This window comes from Chrysochloris asiatica, unplaced genomic scaffold (genome assembly GCF_000296735.1).
Source record: "Chrysochloris asiatica unplaced genomic scaffold, ChrAsi1.0 scaffold00123, whole genome shotgun sequence".
NCBI classification, from domain to species: domain Eukaryota; kingdom Metazoa; phylum Chordata; class Mammalia; order Afrosoricida; family Chrysochloridae; genus Chrysochloris; species Chrysochloris asiatica.
The window spans coordinates 9,151,378-9,170,254 of record NW_006408641.1 but is presented as its reverse complement, the minus strand read 5'-3'; the positions used below and the strand labels follow the sequence as shown (position 1 = coordinate 9,170,254).

Sequence of the window (18,877 nt, the reverse complement as noted above, 5' to 3'; positions counted from 1 at the left end):
ATAGCGACCCTGTACAGGGTTTCCGAGGGTGTAAATCCTTACGGGAGTAGAAAGCCTCATCTTTCTCCCGCGGAGCGGCTGGTAGTTTCGAACCGCTGAGCTTAAGGTTCGCAGCCCGATTCGTAACCACTACGCTACCAGAGCTCCAGGTAGCTGCCCAAAATTCAAGTTGGATTCAGAAGAGGAAGTAGCCAACTAGAGATATCACATGGATCTTGGCTGAAAGCAGAGAATCCCAGAAAGATGTTTACTTGTGCTCTATTGGCTATGCAAAGACATTTGACTGTGGATCATTAACAAACTATAGAGAGCATTGCAAAGAATGAATATTCCAGAAGATTTAATGAAGCTCATGAGGAACCTGTACATGCATAAACCAAGAGACAGTCATTGGAACAGAACAAGAGGATCATGAATGGTTTAAAATCAGGAAAGGCATGGTCTATGGTTGTATTCTTTCATCATACTTGTTCAATCTATATGCTGAGCATTTAATCTGAGAAATTGGACTATAAGAAGAAGAATGTAGCATCAGAATTGGAGGAAGACTCATTAACAACTTGTGATATGCATATGACATAAACTTACTTGCTAAAAGTGAAGAGGACTTGAAATACTTATGATGATCAAAGACAATAGCCTTCATCGTAAAGAAGAATGGCACCTCATTGTAAAGAAAACAAGTATCCTCATCACTGGACCAATAGATGACATCATTATAAATAGAGAAAAGACTGAAGTTGTCAACAACTTCATTTTGTTTGGATCCAAAATCAACATTCATGGAAGCAGCAGTCAAGAAATGAATGACCTATTACATTAGATAAATCTGTTGCACAAGACCTCTTTAAAGTGTCCAAGAGCAAAGATGTCAGTTCGATAGCCAAGGTGTGCCTGATTCAAGCCCTGGTATTTTCAATAACCTCATATGCATGTGAAAGTTGGACAATCAATAAGGAAGACCAGAGAAGAATTAATGCACTTGAGCTATGGTGTTGGAGAAGAATATTGAAAGCACCTTGGAGTGCCAGAAAATGGAAGAAACACAACCAGAATGTTCCCTTGCTGTTGTTCTTAAGTGCCTATATACGGTTTCTGAGGAGCAGTTAGTGGGTTTGAAAGGCCAACCTTGTGTTTTGTAGTCCAATGCTTATCCTACAGCGTCATACCAGGAGTCCTTAATATGCTCCTTGGAAACTCTCATTTTCCAGGTGGACGGCTACTTGCCCCCAAGGGTTCCAGTTGATGGTTCTCCCTATTGCTCGTAGATTTCCCTCTGACTGCTGACCCACAGAGACTCTAGATCAACACCAGATGCCGAGCGAGGATGCAGCTTTCCAGAGACATCTTGGTCCCCACAACTGTGTGCAGTCTGTTCCCATAGTAGACCCTTGCTCTACTCCCAGGCGTTCTGTTTCCCTAGTGGGGCTACAGCACTTAAATGGCCACCAGGAGCTCCTGCAGGAAAGCAGAGGAGGGCATTCTGGGAAGAATCGTGAAAAGACAAAGAAGCACCAGAGGAGTGGTTTGTGTAAGGAACCCCAAGTAGTTTGGTACTGCTGAGATGCAAAGTGCAAGGGACTCAGGAGGGATGGGGGGGGGGAGGCCTATAGGAGCTCACAGTGCTGACTCAACCCAGACAGCTGGGGAGTCACAGCTGAGCACAGAGTCAGCCACAGCAGCATGACCCCCTCCATGGATGCAAGAATGAGGAGGGGTTTGGGTGAGGTGGGCTGTCAAGTTTAACTTTTCCACTCGGCAGGTGGTTTGCAGCTCCTGTTACAGATGGGAAGCTGCCATAAAGGCAAAGAGCCCATGTCAGCGGGATGCTTTCTCTCCAGAGCTTCATTGTGTCTTTTATGAGTAAACATTTCTCGATAAAGACTTACTGTCTGCAGGGACCCCTTTATACCCCAAAGGTAAGGATTTAAGTGCCCTTATAACTGCCGTTACTTATCTTTACAATGGCCTGCTCAATGGCACACGCTTTCATGCCACTGTATATATTTTTAGTGACTGGTTATAAATCAGGCTCATTCCTGGAGCTCAGCATCGGGGGGCCTCCTCCACTCTGGAGGGCTGGGCTGGGAAAACCATTCCTGTACCCTGTGCCTGACACTGGTCCTTGAGTTTCTGACACCAACAGAACCTTGGGAAGGTAGACACAGGTTGTTGTCTCTCAGGAGGCTCTAGAGGAATCTTCAGAACCCCAGTCCCCGTTTCTGACCCCATAACTTAAGCAGCAGCCTCTGGTCTCCTGGCCTCTTTCCCACCAATTTTGCCCTGAAGAGAGAATCTGATAAACTCATGCCTAGTCCTGGTGTGGCGCTGTGGGTTAATGCGCCAGATTGCAAAGCCGTTTGAACTGCAAGATCGGTGGTTCAAGCTCACCAGTCACTCCTCAGAAACCCTATACAGGGTTGTTATGGGTGGGAACCAACTCAACAGCACTTAACAACAACAGTGTAACAACAATCAACTAGAGGCTCCTCCCTTGTAAGTGTCCATTTTATCACCCCAATATATTCTGACGCCATAGAATCCATATGTAATGATGAGATCACACAGTGAAACACAGAGAAGAATTCCTGTGACTTCTAGGTCTGTGTAGCGGGTGATGTTGGTAACCGCCCACATCCCCTGATCCTTATCCCTTTGGTGCACATAGACTCAGCTTCTAGCCAACAGCACCTGTGTTTGTCTGAGAGATTTTCTCGGCCTCCAAAGTCCACTTTGCCCAACTGTGCAACAGACCGGAAATGTCTGCAGCTGGCCTCAACCAATACTGACTGGAGTTGGTACATAAATACCCCTACTACTGTTGCTGGGGTAGGAAAACTGAAAGCCATGCTCCATAATACACACTTCCTGGGCTGCCTGCCCTTCTCAGTCTCACCACCCTCCTCTTCTCCCTATTCCTCTGCCCAGTGCTGCTGTAACAAAAACACCAAGAGTGGGTGGCTTTCAAGACCAACAACCACCAATAAGCCCCCAGAACCAATGCCATCAAGTTCATTCTAACACACAACGACCCTGTATAGGACACAGTGGATCAGCTCATAGGCTTTCCAAGACTGTAAATCTTCACGGAAGCAGACTGTCGTGAGTTCCCCTCATTCATATAAGAATACAGACACTGGTGCTTCAGTGGTAGAATCCTCGACTTCTGACCAGGAGACCCAAGTTCAATCCCCAGCCAATGCATCTCATCAGTGGAGGCTTGAGCATTGCCACGGTGCTGAACAGGTTTCAGCGGAGCTTCCAGACTCCAACAGATCAGGAAGAAAGGCCCGGAGATCTACTGCTGAGAGTCAGCCAGTGAAAGCCTTAGGGACCACAACAGTCTGATTGACAAACCATCACAGAGATGCTGCAGGACCAGGAAGCACTTTGTGTTGTTGTGAAGTTGCCATGAGTCGGAGGCCAGCTCTAAGGCACCTAGCAATATGAGTAGAGGATCGAACTTGGCTGTGGTGAAGGAAGGGCTCTCCTGACCAGCCACAGAGGTGCAGGTGGGGTGAGCAATGAAGTTTGTGAGGAAACGTGCCTGCCAAGGATGGGGCGGGAAAGGGGCCTTCACCAGCAGCCTGTGGAATGAGAAAGGCCATATCCCCCAAAGAAAGACGATGCATCCCCCAGAATACCCAGGACTTCAGAGGGTGGGAGGAAGCCAGAAAACTACACCAGAGACAAATGCTTCCCTTCTGGAGGCCACTGTGGGCTTCCCAGTCTCATGGCTACACCCCTTGAGGGAGGCTATTGGTCCCACAGCGAGCAAGCAAGTAAGCGAGACAGACAGACAGACTTGTGTCTAGAGCCCAAGCTATCTGGGTCCAGCTGTGCCTGGTGAATCCCCAGCTCCCAGACTGTGGCCATGCATGACTCACATATGCCACATGCTCCACGTGCAGAGATGGCTGAGCCAGCTCTTCAGCCTGCATCTGGGTTAGGAGGAGTTTCTCCTCCTCCTCCAGCAAACAACAGCTTCCCACTGCGCTATACCAGCACCTCAGACACAGGCAGTGGGTTTAACAACACTGGAAATGACTTCCCTGTCTCAGAGAAGGCCTTGACCACCAGGCCCCATCCTCCCATCACAACCCTTTACAGCCTCATTACTGACTGGGTACATGTTTCTCTCCTAACTACAGAGCCCATGCCGTAGGAGCTGCACCTTGCCTGGGTTGTTCCCTGTGTGGTCCACTGGCTTCCTGCATGGTCCACTGTAGACTGTGAGTGTCATTGAGTCGGTTCCGACTCATAGCAACCCTGTATGGGGTTTCCAAGGAGCAGCTTGTGGGTTTGAACCACCAATGTTGTAGTTAACAGTCCAGGTGCACACCAGGACTCCTCAGAGTAGGGCCCTAATAAACATGTATGTGAAGGGAAAAGAAGAATTAGAGTCATCTTTGAAGATCAAAGAAACCAAGCAGGGATCATGTGTACTTCGTTTGTGGGGATAGAAATCTTCAAGTCACAGGATATAAGACACTCAGCAAAAAGACAAATTTACTCTAAAAATGTCACACCCCTACTTAACACCCTCTAATGGCTCCCTACCACCCACAGTCCAGATTCTTCAGCCAAGCCTGTGAGGATCCCAACAGTCTCCCTGGCCTCCCTTCCCCATGGCCTCTCTCCTCCCAGCCCTTTGTGAGGAAATCTGGTCCTTGTTCTTAAAGTGCTGTATCTCCCCACCCTGGCCCTGCTCCTGCTATTTCTGCTTCCCAGTACCCACCCAACATGCGAGGAACGTTTCTCAGTGATGCCGACCAACCATGGGAGCCTTCTCACTCTGAAATTCACAGTGTTCTGTGGCCCCCTCATGTGGATCTCAAAAAGACAACCAGGGAAGGAGACAGACTTGGTCACTCCAGTGCAGCTTAGGGACTGATGAGCAGAGGAGGACTTGCTACTTCCAACGTGCCTGCGTCCTGTCTGTCACCCGAAGGGCTGCTTCCATCCTCCTGCAGAGAGGGAGGAGTCTTCATCTGGTCATCCCAACACCATCTGGATTAAACACCACAAAGCCTGGTCACAGTGACCTAAACCCAGACAATCGAAGCCACCCTGGGCCTATGTTTGAATCATCTGGAATGAGACACTCCTCCCTCTGAGCTCATGGTGCTGGGGCCCACCTTCACCAGCACCTGCAAGGGAGGCCTGAGTGTGAAGAGAAAGCTGCAGGATTTGAGCCTCTAGATCCAGCCCAACTTGAAGACAAATGCAGACCTGGGCTTCCAGTTATGGAGACCAAGAACTCTGTGGAACTTGGTTTCCTTCAGAGAACTACCCTTCCCTTTTGGTCAAGTATCCACATACATCCCAAATGTCCCTCCAAAGGCAACCCATTAAACTCTGGACTCCTCATCACCTTCCATGGCCAAGGTTGGGAGAGGAAGACAGGTTCCAGGCAAACTGAGACTCACTGAGGACAGTGTTGAGACCTGAGGCAGAGAGGGAAGGGGCAATGTGGAGGCTGCTAGGCAGAATGCAGGGGGGAGAGGGGGAGGGGGACACATCAAGAGGAAGTGACCATGACCCAATTGTACCAAACAAGGTCAACTCTACAACTCTCAGGTGCTTCTGGCTCTGTTTTAACTCAATGACACATCTGACACTGCCTGCCCTCTAGCTGAGGTTGCCCTGAACACAGAGGATCTCTGATACCATGGGGTCTAATGCACCCACCCATCCTGAGTCCCAGATGTACTCCTCACTGTCTGGCCACAAGGGACTAAATGTTTCCCTGAGGACCCAGCCTGCTCAGAAACTCAGAGGACTCTGACAGTATTCTGGTTTGAGGATACTGGCCCTCTCCCACTGAGGGAGTCAAGACGGTGAGGGCCTCTCAGCATGACATGGACATTGCCAACATCTCTCAGTCCCTCTGAGCCCAGCAGTCCCTGAGCTGCAGCCCCCAACCCTACCACTCTCAATCAATTATTGCAAGAGCAAGGAAGGATATAATCTAGTGATAAAGGGCTCGAAGTGGGCCGGAGGCTGGTGCACTTTCACAAGTGATTTACTTAGCTTCCCTCCAAACTTGCACCCTTAATGTAATTATTTACTTTGTCATTAAACACCCTCCTTCCATTCCAGTTATTTTTAGAGCCTTCTGGAACCTATAGAATTGACTAGGAAGACGCTCATTGGCCAGGGGGAGGCTGGGCTCCCACTGACGGGGCCTTGAGGACAACTGCAGGGATGGGGGTGGGGGGAAGAGGCGGGGGCATGAGCGTCCAGGCCTGAAGCTGCAGCCCTCCTCCTCCTCTCTCTCGCCTCTTAGCCTCTCTTTCACTCCCTCACTATTTCCTTCCTTCTTCCTTTCTTTTAAAAATTGAAATATAATTCCCATACCATAAAACTCACAGCCTTAAAAAGATACAATTCAGTGGGTTTTAGTATATTCTCCCAGTTGAGCAACCATCAATCCCAGTACATTGTCACCACCCCAAAAAGAAGCCCAGGGTTCCTTAGCAGTCACGCTCCATTACCCCTTGCCCCCAGCCCCTGGCGACCACTAATGCTATTTCCTGTATCTTTAGATGTGAGATGTGTCTGCGCTGGACTGTCATACAAATAGAATCATACTTTATGTGGTCTTTGTGTCTGGCTTCTTTCACTCGGCATAATGTGTTCAAGGGTCATCCATGCTGTGGCATGTAGCAGGACTTTATTTCCCACTGAGGCGGAAAAGTATTCCACTGCATATATATACCATGTGTTCCTTCATTGGTGGATATTTTGAGTTGTTTACACATTCTGGCTATTAGGAATAATGCTGTTATAAACATTTATGTACAAGTTTTTACATAAATACAAATTTTCAGTTTTCTTAGGGTCAATCCCTAGGAATGGAATGCCTTCCTTAGTCCTCTCCTCTCCCTCCCATAGTCGGCTAGAGAATGCTGCACTGCTCTGGTCCCTGAGGCCAGACCTGGGAAAAGGTCTGGCACCTGGCACCGTAATCTGGTGAACAGATCCCAGGCACTGGGGAGGGGAGATGTACTGTCCCAACCACCACCACAGCGTGTACCTTCCTTTCTTTCCCGAACTGCAGGGACCAGGGGAGGGGAAGTTCATGACCCAGTGTCCACTGCCTGCACCACACCAAACCCACACCCTCCTCTCAGATACTGCAGCTCTGAACAGGGTGGGACTGTGGGATGGCAGAAAAGCGCCCTCCTCTGACCAGAAACCTCACGGCTGAGATTCAGACTCCCCAATCCCTACCAACAAACACAGAGCCAGCAGGTCCCACCCATGGGAAATGCAGGCCCAGTCTGCACACCCCACACTAATGACAGGGAAAATTCAGGGTGGATTCCCAGACAGAGGCCCTTCCTGTCTCTTCTCTTCCTTTCCACCCAGGAGGAAAGAAAGAGAGAACAAGCAGAAGCCGTGGCCGAACCCTGGCGAGGATTCCAACAAGTCATGAACACAAGGTCCATCTATACTGGGCCTCCAGCTTCCAAGAGCAGTGGCTGAGGGCCCAGGCCCAACGAGGGACCACGGGATTCCCAGCCCTGAGATGCTGGCTTGTGCCGGGCTGGGAACAGGATGGAACAGACAAAACCTGCTGTCTTCTCCTGCACTTCCCACTCAACATGCTGCCCCAGACACACTGAGCCATCCTCAGACCCCAGAGCCTTTGCCCTTGGTATTCCTTGGGCATCCTGGTCAAAGAGACACAATGAGACTCGATTAGACACGTGTGCACTCACACTCTCATTCATTGCCTGGGTCAAAGATTTATTGGGAGCATATGCTACTCACAGGAAATAGTTCTTGAATTAATAACAGTAACAACTGCAATAACACTAACAGCAGTATTATATGCCCTTGTGGCATAGTGGGTTATGAGTTGGGCTGTTAACCACAGGATCAGCGGTTCAAATCCACCAGCCACTCCATGGAAGACAGATGAGGCTTTCTGCTCCCATTGAGATTTACAGTCTCAGGGTTGCTATAATTTGAATTGAATTGACGGCACACCACACTAACAACAATATGCTACGTACTAGCTAAACACATTTCACTCATCAGCTGTGATCCTCGGCATCCAAAAAAGAAGTATTATGTCTAGTCTAAAGATGAGGGCCCTGGGATGCTGCTATTACCTGGAGATGGCGACTCCGTGCTCCATGCCATGTGGTTTGTCCTAAGCCCGGCCACATTTGGGAAGCAGCCTCTAGTATTTTCTGCCCAATTACCCGACAGCCGAGTGTGAGCCTCGTGCCATGCGCTTCCCCCAGCTGTAAGCACTAGCAATCAGGGCCGTACTCAGTCTTCAAGAACACTTCCAGGTCTAGCTCCTTCCATGCAGTTTTCGTGGATCACCCTGTGCAGCAGGCGATGAACCCATCAGCATCATGAGTAGGATATGTGACTTCTCTGTAGGGACAGGGACTCTGGTTCCTGCTTCCTGCATTTCTCTCCACCTTCCACACACACACACATACACACACTTGCTCTCTGGCAACATGGAGTTTCACATTGGGTAATAGCTTCAGATCAACTGATCCCTTTCCTTCTCTGTCCTTCTAGTGGTGTTCATTAAAAGATGACGTCAGCCCACATGGCTGAATGGTTCCCACACTCCTGAGCCTTACTCCGGGGCAGTTAGGAGGCTTTCTCCATTCCTGGTTGTCACTATTGTTGTTAAGTACTGTCAAGTCAGTTCTGACCCATAGCGACCCCTGTATAAGATTTCCAAGGAGCGACTGGTGGGTTTGAACTGCTGACTCTGTGGTTCAAACTGACTTTGTAGTCTAGTGCAATATCTTGAAGCATCTCTGAAAAGTTCATGTCTACCCAGAATCTCAGAATGGGACTTTCTGTAGACTAAGGGTCTTTGTAGGATGTAAGGATCTTGAGATCATTCTGGAGATTAGGCCCTAAATCCAGTGACAAGTGTCCCTCTCAGAGAGAGAAGACACAAAAAGACACCACGTGAAGGCAGGAGCAGAGACTTGAGTTAAGCTGTCACAAGTTTCCAGTCATCAGAAGCTGAGAGAGGCTCAGGCGAGGTTCTCCTTAGAACTTCCAAAGGGAGCCAACCTCCAGAACTGTGAGAACAGATTTCTGTTGTTTGGGGTCACCCGTTTGTGGTAGTGTGTCATGGTAACGTTACTAATATATTTAGTCACAGGGCTCCAAGATGCCACTGCCCAACCTGGACCCAGATGCAGCCTCTCCCTGGACACCTTGCTTCCAGGTTCATCAGCCCAACCCCCCCCCCCCCCCACCCCCCACCCCCCCCCCCCCCCCCCCCCAACACACACACACACACACACTGCAGCCTGAGCACTTTGGGCTTGGCACCCTGCTGTCTCCACCTACCCCAAGGCCTGAGCCCTACTTCTCAGTCGCACCTCTGGGTCTTTCTGCACATCTGCCAATGGATCAACTCACTAATCCAGGGAGCCCTGCACTCCCAGCTGCTGCCTGGCTGCTTCTTCTACCACCCACATCCACCCTTTCCTTCCTCTTTCTACCTGCCCTCAGGGAAGCTCCAAGGCAGGGCTGATGGCCACTTCCCAAGTACCTCTCCCTTTAGGAATTGATTATCCTGCAGCAGAGCACCTGGGCCCCTGACACTGGCCATAGCAGCTCCCAGCTCCTCTCAGTCTTTGCCCTCTTCACACTGCTGATTCATAATCCAGAACCTTCCATGAAATGCACACCGAAGTTCAGGGAAGGCAGAAATCACTGAGCTCAGGGCTCTGTTCCTCCTCTATCCAAATGACCAGCTTGACTTCATTATCCTCAAAGTGTTTCGGAGATCAGAGGCGGTAAGACCTGGTCACAAACATAAAATAAACACTCCCCCCACCACCAATGATAAATGGTTCTATTAACAATCCAGATTGTTAAACTCCGATATAACAGAACGCAGGGAACTGGGGCCCATCCATTCTGCCTCCAGCGCATACTGAGTTGTAAATAGGTTATTCTGTGTGTAAATAACACATTAAAACACAGCATTAGCTGTGTCTTTTGATAGAGAGGAAATTGTTACAAATAAATAATTCCGGACAGGAATGTAAAATCAGCCAGATTTAATAGAGCATGCCTGGTGCAGTCGTGTTAAACATGACTAAAATGATAAACCCCAGGATATACTAATAGTAAACTATGCACTGACATCAAAGTAATGAGGCTGTATTTTTACCAAGCTTTCGAAATGCTGAAATTCGTTTTGACAGAAACAAACGTCAGAAAAAATGTTTCTAACATAAACACCATTCACTTGAGAAGTTGGGGTCTGGACCAGGAAGGGGCCAGGCTTGGGGTGCAGGCTGCTGCATCCTACCCCATGGGCAATTCCTAGGAGAATCAAATTCCAGTTCCAATGGCATCACTTGGTAACTATTTGCAGCTCATGCCCCTGAACCTCAATTTCTCCCTTCGTAAAATGGACTGATTCTAATGAGACACTCTGTAAAACTTCTCCCAGTTTTATAACTGGAAATGACTTCAGTCCCCTGGTTCTGCATTCATTGTTGCTGTTGTTGTTAAATGCTGTTTAGTCCGTTCCGACTCGTAGTGACCCTGTAAGATTGGGTTTTTCGGTGAGTTTGCCATTCAAAACAATCTTGTGGTCCAGCGCTTATCTTGGGGTGCCACACCAGGATTCCTGCATTCATTAGGCATCCAGAATGAACCGTGACCATGGAGGAGGTGTTGGGGCTGAGCCAAGGAGTCACCAGCACTAGCAGAACTCATTATCTTATAAGAATCAGTCAGAAAACACAGCCATTCCTGGGCAACCAGGTAGCATGGGAAGCACTGCCCGGAGTGGGCAGCCGACCTGGGCAGGGCCTCAGACACTGAGGGCAGGCGGGGTGGGAAGCTGCTGTTAGAGGCCAGCGGGGCTCAGTGCAGACACTGGTGCACTGTGGGAAGCATTCTGAGTCCAGCATCCAGCATGGGGCTACAATATGACTGAGGAATGCTCAGATTTCTGTTACAAACATTCACTTCATCTCCACCCAGTTAAGCGGCTAACCCCTCGACACGTGTTTTCTCACTTAATCTCACAATAGTGCAGAGGAAGGTCCCCGGGTGGTACTGGCTGATAACCTAAAGACTGGTTATTCAAACTTACCCAGCAGTAAGGCCTGGAGACCTGCTTCTGTAAATATTGCAGCTAAGAAAACCCCAAGAAGCGGTTCACCTCTGTAACGCACGGGCTCTCAGTGAGTCAGAATCACCTGACACATGGGTTTAGCGTGTTTGCCTTGGTTGAGCCCAGTTGGTAGGTACAATTATTAGTCCCATTTTACAGACTTCTGAGAAGTGAACTGCCTGTGCTAGGTGGGTAAGTGATGGACTGGGGTCAGTTGAAGTCTCACGGACCCGGCCCAATGTCTTCTCGAATGTACATGCTGTGAACTGGGGTAGGTCTTCAGCTCTCTGGTACATCCAGAGCCCCGGGGAGCTGTATCAGCGACCTGGGTGAGCTAGGCCATCCCTGAGCATTAAGCTCAGCTCTCCATAAGGAGTCTGATGGGAACTAGGTGTTTCACGGAGCTGGACCATAAAACAAGCTTAGAAGTAGTATCACAGCAATCCTAAAAATCACTTAAACAAGGATAATTGCCCACTTAGTCACACCTGAATGCCACCGGACCCACAGTAAGCCAGGAAGAATGTTACTCTTCCCAGAGCTCTTGAGGTGGAGGGCCTGGAGCAAAAAGCTGGGGACCTGCCCCCACATGGCATGGCACGTAAGCATTATACTCATTGCCCCCCACCCCCCTCCACAATCACTAATAGGGAAGGAGTCTGCTGAGTGGAGGGGTGTACCTGTGTGAGCACTCCAGGGGTTGGCAGGTATTCATCAATGAAAGGTACAGACTCCTAGGTACAAGAAGGTAAAGTGGGCTTGATGGGATAATCTGGCCCTGGGCATCACTGTGAAAATGCTGGAATCATGAACCATTTAAATGATCTAGAATTTGCACACATTCCCCAGAGAGCCTTGTAAGAAGAAAATCCGATGCACAGAAACCTTAAAACAGTCACAGGACTAGGAACAACGGGCTGTCAGCGTCACTCCGGCAGCACAGAGCCTTCCTGGGGTGGCAGGAGCACTGTGGTGGAAGTCATCATGCTTACTTACCCCGATCAACGTGCCTGGACACAGACCTTCCCAACCAACCAGCAGCAACTGGAGGGATCTAGTCTGTGCCTCAGATTAGCTGGACCCAGTGACCTGGGGACACTTAAACATACCCAGGCCCAGGCCCTACCCAGAGAGATCCCATTTCAGCAGGCCAGGGCAGTCTTTGTCTTGTCCCCTGAGATTCTAAGGCTGGTCTAGCTTTGACAGCCTCTGGTCAGGTGCAAACCTCCAGTGTACAAAGAGGTCAGGTGACATGCTAAGGCCACCCATGCAGAACAGCAACTCTGAGCTTGCTCCATGCCTCTTGAATACAGAGCTTCCACCAACTGTCCAGTAAGGGGAGAGTTTCCAAGTGAGGCAGAGCGTTATTTGTTGTTGTTAAGTGCCAGCGAGTCAGTCCCGACTCATAGAGACCCTGTATAAGGTTTCCAAGGAGCAGCTGATGAGTTTGAACCGCTGACCTTGTGGTTCAAACCTACCTTGAGGTCCATTGCTTTAGTCCACAGTGCCTGAGGACTCATCAAGCAAATATCGTAAACCTCACATAGAGATGCATGGATCAATTCTAGGAGAGTTCACAAGATGAAATAGGTACCATTTCACAGATGAGAAAACCGAGGCAGAGGTAAACTAAGGGTGTAAATCAGCTGAGTTGGGATTATAGCCAGGCAATCTTACTACCTACCCTGCGCTGCCTGGAATGACAGTAGAGGGAGAAGCTACTATTCACTGAGTGCTCTGGGCCGGACATGAATAAGTATTCTGTATTATACTTCCCATACCCTTTACATAGCACCTCTATGAGAAGGGTCCTAATAGGATTCTTATTTTACCTATGGAAACACTGAAGCTCAACAAGGACCATTCCTACTACAGCTAGACAGTGCAGCAGGCCTGACACACAGAGCTTCTCAAACCTACAGGGCCTGTTAAAAGTACAGCCCGCTGGGCAGTAGATCCATCTGGGGCCTGAGTATTTCTTCGCATTCCTAATCTTTCCAAGGTGCTGCTTCTGCTGGCAGGAAACCACACAGGGAGAACCACTGGCCCAGCACATAGTGGGTATTCAGGAAAGCTGGGCATATCTGACCATCACAGGGCCTTCCTAATCTCCGCCACTTAGTTTAGGGATGATCAAAACCCATCAAATGAAGACCCAGCTCCCAGTTGTATGGTTCCAGCCTATCAGATCCTCCTACTTCATACATCTAGATGTGCTGATCCCTGGAGCTCAGCTGAGCCACACAGAGAGGTTCAAAAATAATTTTTTGGAGAAAACTGCCCACTGTAGAAGAGGAAAATCTAACAGCAGTTGGACTGATTCGTTTTGAAGCATTGAGAAACATCTGAATCAAATTGTCTTTAAAATTACGCCATTTTATAAATTAGAGGGAAAAAAAATCTCTGAGCCAAATGTGTTTTTAAAGATTTATGGCTTCCAGAATGTCAGCACAACAGCTAAAGAGGCTGGGAAGGGATCCACCCTCCACAGTTCCTGCCGTCTGCTCTTAGGAACTGTTCTCACCAGATGATGAAATGAACAGTGTTTTTCCCCAATGTGACCATGGTGCCGCATTTTCCTTTGGTGTAGCTCTGATCTCTTATGCACAAGAAAGTTTGCGGGGACAGCAGTGTCGACTGGAAACACCTGTTCCCCATGGACTGGCCATGTGGATTTCACAAAAGAAGCCAAGCAGAACTGGATGTCTGGAAGGTGAGCCTGAAGCATGGAGATTCCCACAGAGTACTGTGGGTCTGGGCCTTTCAAACCCAAGCCATCCTCCAATACAGTCGCAAGGCAAATGCTTACCTAAAATGCTAAAAGAGATTCTCACTGGGCAAGGGTCTGAAGCCCCAAGCAACAAGCCCAGCTCTCTGTGGATGCAGGTGGTGGTCCTGGGTAAGTTCGTTCTATGCGGGGCTAGATCTCGTCATGTACAAAAACACAAGTATTGAACGAGAGGCTCTTCGACATGCCTGCCACACTGCCCTGATACCCTGGAGCTTCTGTGAGGTTTTCCTGAGCTTGGCTACTGGTACTTCCTTCCCCTGTACCCTCACTCTCTATCCCAGGGCTATCTGGGCTTGAGAGTAATTAGTCCTCAAGAACCTGAATCAGGCTGGAGATACTATCAGCAGTGTGCTGGTAAGTGGGAGGGGAGCACCTTGATTTGATGTAAATACTTCTACCATGGCCAATTAAAAATTCTGCACTTACGGTCACTGATAGTGTAGTGGTTACGAATCAGGCTGCGAACCGCAAGGTCAGCAGTTCGAAACTATCAGCTGTTCCATGGGGGAAAGATGAGGCTTTCTGCTCTTGTAAAGATTTACAGCCTCGGAAACCCTGTACATGGTAGCTGAGTTGGAACCGACTCCACGGCACACCACCACCACCAAGGTCACTGATGGCAAAGTTGGAATGCGATGTGCACACAGGAATCAGTGTGGGCTGCCTCCAGCATATCCTTGCATCTGAGACATTTACATTCCAATAGAAGCTTCTGGAAGGCTGAAGCTCTCCCTGTATGCAATGGACACACAGGAAATCTGACAGCTATGTTGTTGTTGTAAAATACCATTGACTCAGTTCCAACTCACAGACACCCTGTACAGGGTTTCCAAGGAGCGAGCGGCTGGTGGGTTTGAACTACCAACATTTCGGATAGCAGTCCAGCGCCACACCAGGACTCCTTATGTTATAATATTAAGTGGAAAACAAGCTGGATATAAAAGGTCTATCTGATTGCCATCACAGCTTTATAAGGCTGTGTCAAGGTACTGTGAGTGGAGGCTGTCAGATATTGGGACCTGGAGTGACTTTTCTTTGGTTTCTTTCATATCTCTCTGAGGCCTGTTCAGTTTGAACTGCAAGGTCAGCAGTTCAAATCCACCAGCTGCTCCTTGGAAATCCTATGCAGGGTTGCTATGAGTCAGAATCGACTCAATGGCACTAAACAAGGACAACGTTATAACATAAACACCTCCCTTTGGTTATAGAAGATCTGGATAAACACTTCAATGCTCCATGCAAGAGAGTTTATTTAATTAATCACTTAACAAGGTGCCCAGGTGGCATGAAGTGTTGAGCTGCTAACAGTAAGGATGGGGGTTCAAACCCTCCAAGAAAGATACGTGTGGTCTTCTCCAGTAAAGATTTACTCTCAGAAACCCTAAGGAGCAGTTTCACTTTGTCCTATAGGGATACTGAGCTATATATACTGTGATTTCTAAGCTATAAATAATGCCAAAATGAAATCTTTCTACTTACAGCTATGTTCCCTCAGGTCTAATGATGGAAGTTAAGGCCCTGACATGTAAGGGATGGGGTGGGTTGGAGCTGGTCTAGAACACAAGGTCCCCACATCTGGGCACTTGCTGGGCCTGGCTCTCGGTTCACTTCTGCCCAGTCCTCACTATAATGCCCCTGCTGTAATCAGAAAGCGCAATGTCCACCCTCAGCAGCTGGGTAATAAGCCAGGGAGACCTGTAGGCCATAGTACTATGACAGGAACAATCTCGGCTAGCTGTCAGCTGTTCAATACGGACTAGGAAGGTCGCTGAAGCCATGGAAACAATTCAGTCGTGTTGTCCACTCTGCAAACAGGCCACAGACCAGTCCCTTCACTCAGCCTCTTTCTGAAAGAGTCCAGGAAAGGGACCTTCAACAAGCTGCTCTCAGCTCCCTGCACCCTCACTCCATGCCAGCGGTGCCAGACCTTGTGTAGCACTACCTGACCACTGTGCCGCAGACCAAACTCTGCCAAAGTGCCTTCATGGGCCCAGCTCCTGACTGATCCCATCCAATGTTTGCACACCACCTCATGCCAATCCAACACCAAGCACTGAACCCCAGAACTTAACACAAAAGGACCTCATTCTTAAGCAGTTTCCATCTCAAGAGACACACAGTCACCTCTCCCACCTGGCACCGGTCCCCTGGGTATGCCTGAACATCCAGAGATTTAGGGGACTTGGATTTGCTGAGTGAATGAGGATTCTCGCTTAAAGTACTTCTGTTAGGACTCATGAGGCCATGAGGAGAGGACAGAGGGAAGGTGGAGGTGGGCAGTGAGCTAGATCCGGTGGGTACCTCCTATGAACCTCTAGTCTGTACTAGAAGCTACAGGCCTGCTGCCTGCTCCCCAACACTCCCCCTGCCATCAAGAACTCCCTGCAAACATCTGCTGTTATTTCTCCAAAGGGTGACAAGCAGGCCTAAAGAGAAGTGGCTTTCCCCTCCAATAATCACTCCCTAGTAACAATGACTACCTAAGTCTCTGTGATACCTCTGTAAATTGCACCGTGTAGCAGTTCCCTAATCCACTCATGACTCTGGAAGGCAGGACCCCTCAGGACACTGCACACAAGCATCTAGGCCCCAGTCCCCACTGAGCAGTGTGGGCTGACCCTGGGAAAGGGCAAGACAACCTGCAGACCCAGGCAGATGGCCCTTATAGCCCTGACTTACTGTCACTAACCCCCTCCTCTCCTCCCTCCCCATAGCTCCCTCACCCTCCAGATGCTTCCTGTTGGGGGGAGGGGGGTTCCAACTACTGCCACCCTGGACCCTCTCCAATGGTGCAAGGGCCCAGGTGCAAGGGCCCAGGTGTGGATGCAAGTTCAGTACTCTAAGTCTGGACCCCACTACTCTCAAGTGTAGTCCAGGGGGTGGAAGACTAGGCACCATGGTGAGCAGCTTAGAAATGCAGGAACGTGACTCCACGCCCCCACTTCCTGAACCAGGATCTGCATGTTAACGAGACCCCAGGAGGTGCGAATGCGCAGACCAGGGTGAGAGGCAGGGCCTCACACCTGGCTCCAGGGCACACGCAAGACAAGACTAAACGCACTTGAAGAAAGGAGGACTGAAATCAGAGGCTCTGCACTCCTCAGGGACAGAAATAGCCCTGTGGCCTCCAGATGGAAGGCACGGGCACAGGGGAGGTCCGTCTTCCCGCCAAACCCTCCCAGCGGGGTCCTGGCAGAGACTGGTGGAAACCTCCGTGGATTTCTTTCTGGAGTAGTAAAATGAGAGGCCGCGGCTTGAGCAGCCCTTCTGTTATAATTAAGTTGGTCAGAAATTCACCTAAGGATACTAAATTGAGTACCTGACCCTCTAATTACAGCCAGAAGGATCAGGGGACAATTACTTTCCAAAATAGTCTTTGGCAGCAGTAGGCAAGAGGTGGCATCTCTGGGCACATCTTGAGCGTGCCAGCTGAACTCACCCAGGGCTGCCCAGCAGAGCTCACCACTCTTCCCTGTCCTCTCCAGGTCCTCAGGCCACACCCATGGGAGTCTGGGGTGGCTAGCCCCTGGGTCAAGGTGCCTGGGGTTCTGCCTGCTATAAAATCAGCATGCATGCCTGATACTACCACAACAGTGAAGTCCTAAGGGACTCATAAAGAACAGCCCCGCCTTTGCCAAGTGTGCAAAACTGAAAGTACCTCCTTGGGCAGTGGCGGCTGCAGCTAGAGAAGAGGCCTTCCTACTCAGGTCGGGAATGCTGCTGTTCTCCAGGCTTCCACCTTTTCCGCCTTTCTTCTCCACGGCAGAGGCTGAGGCGGACGTCTCCATCTTGGCGACCCTAAAGGAGAAGACAAAGATGCTCACAATGCAGCCCCTGAACCCAGCCAGAAAGCGCCGACCCAGATTCCCGCCACCACAGGCTTCTAAAGCAACCAACTTAATTCTCTCATAATTGGGAAGGAGGTTTTAATTAATTTTGAGTATTATTAAACCTGGGTTATGTTTGGTCTTTTGAACAACCTTACGGGCAGCAGCCAAGAGTTTTCATAGTCTTTTATGCCGAATTTTGAAATCTAAGCAAAAAGTTCCTGCCGATGTGGGTATCAAATAGCAGGAAGGGAACGTCATCCTTGAGAAATAAAGTCAGAAGTAAGAACTCCAACTTAGAAATGTGAGGAAAATAAAGATAAATGAGATTGGTAACAATTAACCTTTTGCTTTGTGAAGTGGAGGGTCAGTGAAAAAGAGGAAAACCCCCAATGAGATGGATTGGCACAGTGGCAGCAGTAGTGAGCTCAAGCATAAGGATTGTGAGGTTGGCCCAGGACCAGGCAGTGTTTCCTTCTGTTGTGCATTAGGTCGCTATGAATTGGAACCAACTCAAATGCACCTTAAAAACAACCACTTTTTACTAGCTGCTGTTGAATCAATTAACAACTTCCAAAACCTCAGCCATTGAAAATTTCATGGAGCACAGTTGTATTCTTACACCATGGAGCCAGGATGAGTCAGAGTCCACTCAATGACAACTAGTTCAACCAGCTGCCAGCAAGTAATTCCAACTTAAAGTGTGTCAGAGTAGAATTGGTGTTTCATAGGATTTTCAGAGGCTGAGTTTTTGGAACTAGATCACCAGGCCTTTATTCCACTTTAACTCTGGGTGGGCACATACCTCCAGCCTTTCGGTTAGCAGCCAAGCACAGTAATTGTTTGCACCACCCAAGAATCCCTCAAAGTTTTCTCCTGTTCGTTCTCTGTTCCCCAGGATTCACCAACATTTATTCGTTTGCATGTTCATTCATTCATTCAGCACCTCTCATTCACTCCATCACTTATTTACTGGTAATCAGCATATTTTTCAGGCCCTCAGATGACGAAATGCCTGGTCATTTTACTTTCCCATGAACTCTGTGAAGCCCCCTTGTATGGCACACACTGGATAAGAAAGCCAAGGGAGAGAGTAGAGGTGGGGAAGAAAGAGTTCCAGAACTG

The 18,877-nt window shown here is 49.1% G+C and overlaps 1 protein-coding gene across 1 annotated transcript in view; it reads right to left on the bottom strand.

The window, feature by feature from the left end:
* LOC102817793 (zinc finger protein GLI2-like) overlaps positions 1 to 17,713 on the bottom strand; it is a 220,784-nt gene extending 203,071 nt beyond the window's left edge. The window contains 1 exon segment of the mRNA XM_006868735.1: positions 17,584 to 17,713. Within this exon segment, the coding sequence (XP_006868797.1) occupies positions 17,584 to 17,713 (130 nt within the window).
* Between the last annotated feature and the right edge of the window lie 1,164 nt (positions 17,714 to 18,877).